At 60.2% G+C, this 1,045-nt stretch overlaps 2 protein-coding genes across 4 annotated transcripts in view; both read left to right on the forward strand.

Moving 5' to 3' along the window:
* The window catches only part of LOC123172273 (uncharacterized), a 2,683-nt gene that overhangs the window by 1,159 nt on the left and 479 nt on the right, over positions 1-1,045 (forward strand). The gene's annotated exons all lie outside the window — the stretch shown is intronic.
* Positions 356-1,045, forward strand: part of LOC123172267 (uncharacterized) — a 1,263-nt gene continuing 573 nt past the window's right edge. Inside the window, exon 1 of the mRNA XM_044589267.1 lies at positions 356-1,041. Within this exon, the coding sequence (XP_044445202.1) occupies positions 444-1,041 (598 nt within the window). The 5' untranslated portion in view covers positions 356-443. The remainder of the gene's footprint in view (positions 1,042-1,045) is intronic.

A 1,045-nucleotide genomic window follows, 5' to 3' on the forward strand; every position in this document is an offset into this window, starting at 1 on the left:
CATTGACTGAGCTTGAAAAAAGAAATTAAGCAATCGTGGTTTGTACTGGAAGTTGCTACGTGCTGCTGTTGCTGTAGTGAGTTTCTCAACGATTCGAGCTTCCGCGCCAAAGATGCATGTTTGTATTTGTTTTTAAATAAAAAAATCGATCACCAAGGCACCAACCGAACAATGACGTGGATCAAAACGACGACCGATATTAATTCGGCATCACAAACTTCGGCGCGCCGAAAGCGAATTAGCTCATCTCTCGTTGTCTCGCTTCACTGCGCTTCTTCTTCTGCGCTTGCAGACAGATCAGCCGGTTGAGCATTCGAGCTGTGCCGATCAGCGCGGACGCCTATAAAAGCCATGCGTCGCCTGTTCCATCCACTAATCCATCCATCGATCGAGCAGCCACTTCACACCAGCTAGTGGAAGTAGTGCGATCCAGAGGTTCAGGCATGGCAGCTCCGAGAGCACTCGTCCTCTGCGTCCTGCTGGCGATCGCCGTCGCCCACGCCGAGGCGGCGTCAGTCGTCGTCGGTCTGGCCAAGTGCGCCGACTGCACCAGGAAGAACATGAAGGCCGGGGAAGCCTTCAAGGCTGTGCAGGTGGTGATCAAGTGCAAGAACAGCGCCGGCGAGTACGAGAGCAAGGCGGTGGGCGGCCTCGATGGCACCGGCGCCTTCAGCGTGCCCCTCGTCGCCGACCTCCATGGCGCCGACTGCGTCGCGCAGCTCCACAGCGCCGCCTCCAACGCGCCCTGCCCCGGCCAGGAGCCGTCCAAGATCGTGCCGCTGTCCGAGGGCACCACCTTCGGCTTCGTCGCTGGCGAGAACACCGCCAGGCCGTCCGCGGCATCGCTGGAGTGCGCGTCCATGACCCTGTGCGGGCCGATCAAGAAGCACATCATCGAGCACTTCCACCACAAGAAGCCCGTGCCGCCCAAGCCGGAGCTCAAGCCCCAGCCCCACCCGGACTACGGCCCCATGCCTAAGCCGGAGCCGAAGCCGCAGCCCCACCCAGACTACCACCCCGTCCCTCCCACGCCCACCTACGGTAG

This window comes from Triticum aestivum, unplaced genomic scaffold, assembly GCF_018294505.1.
Source record: "Triticum aestivum cultivar Chinese Spring unplaced genomic scaffold, IWGSC CS RefSeq v2.1 scaffold34045, whole genome shotgun sequence".
NCBI lineage: Eukaryota > Viridiplantae > Streptophyta > Magnoliopsida > Poales > Poaceae > Triticum > Triticum aestivum.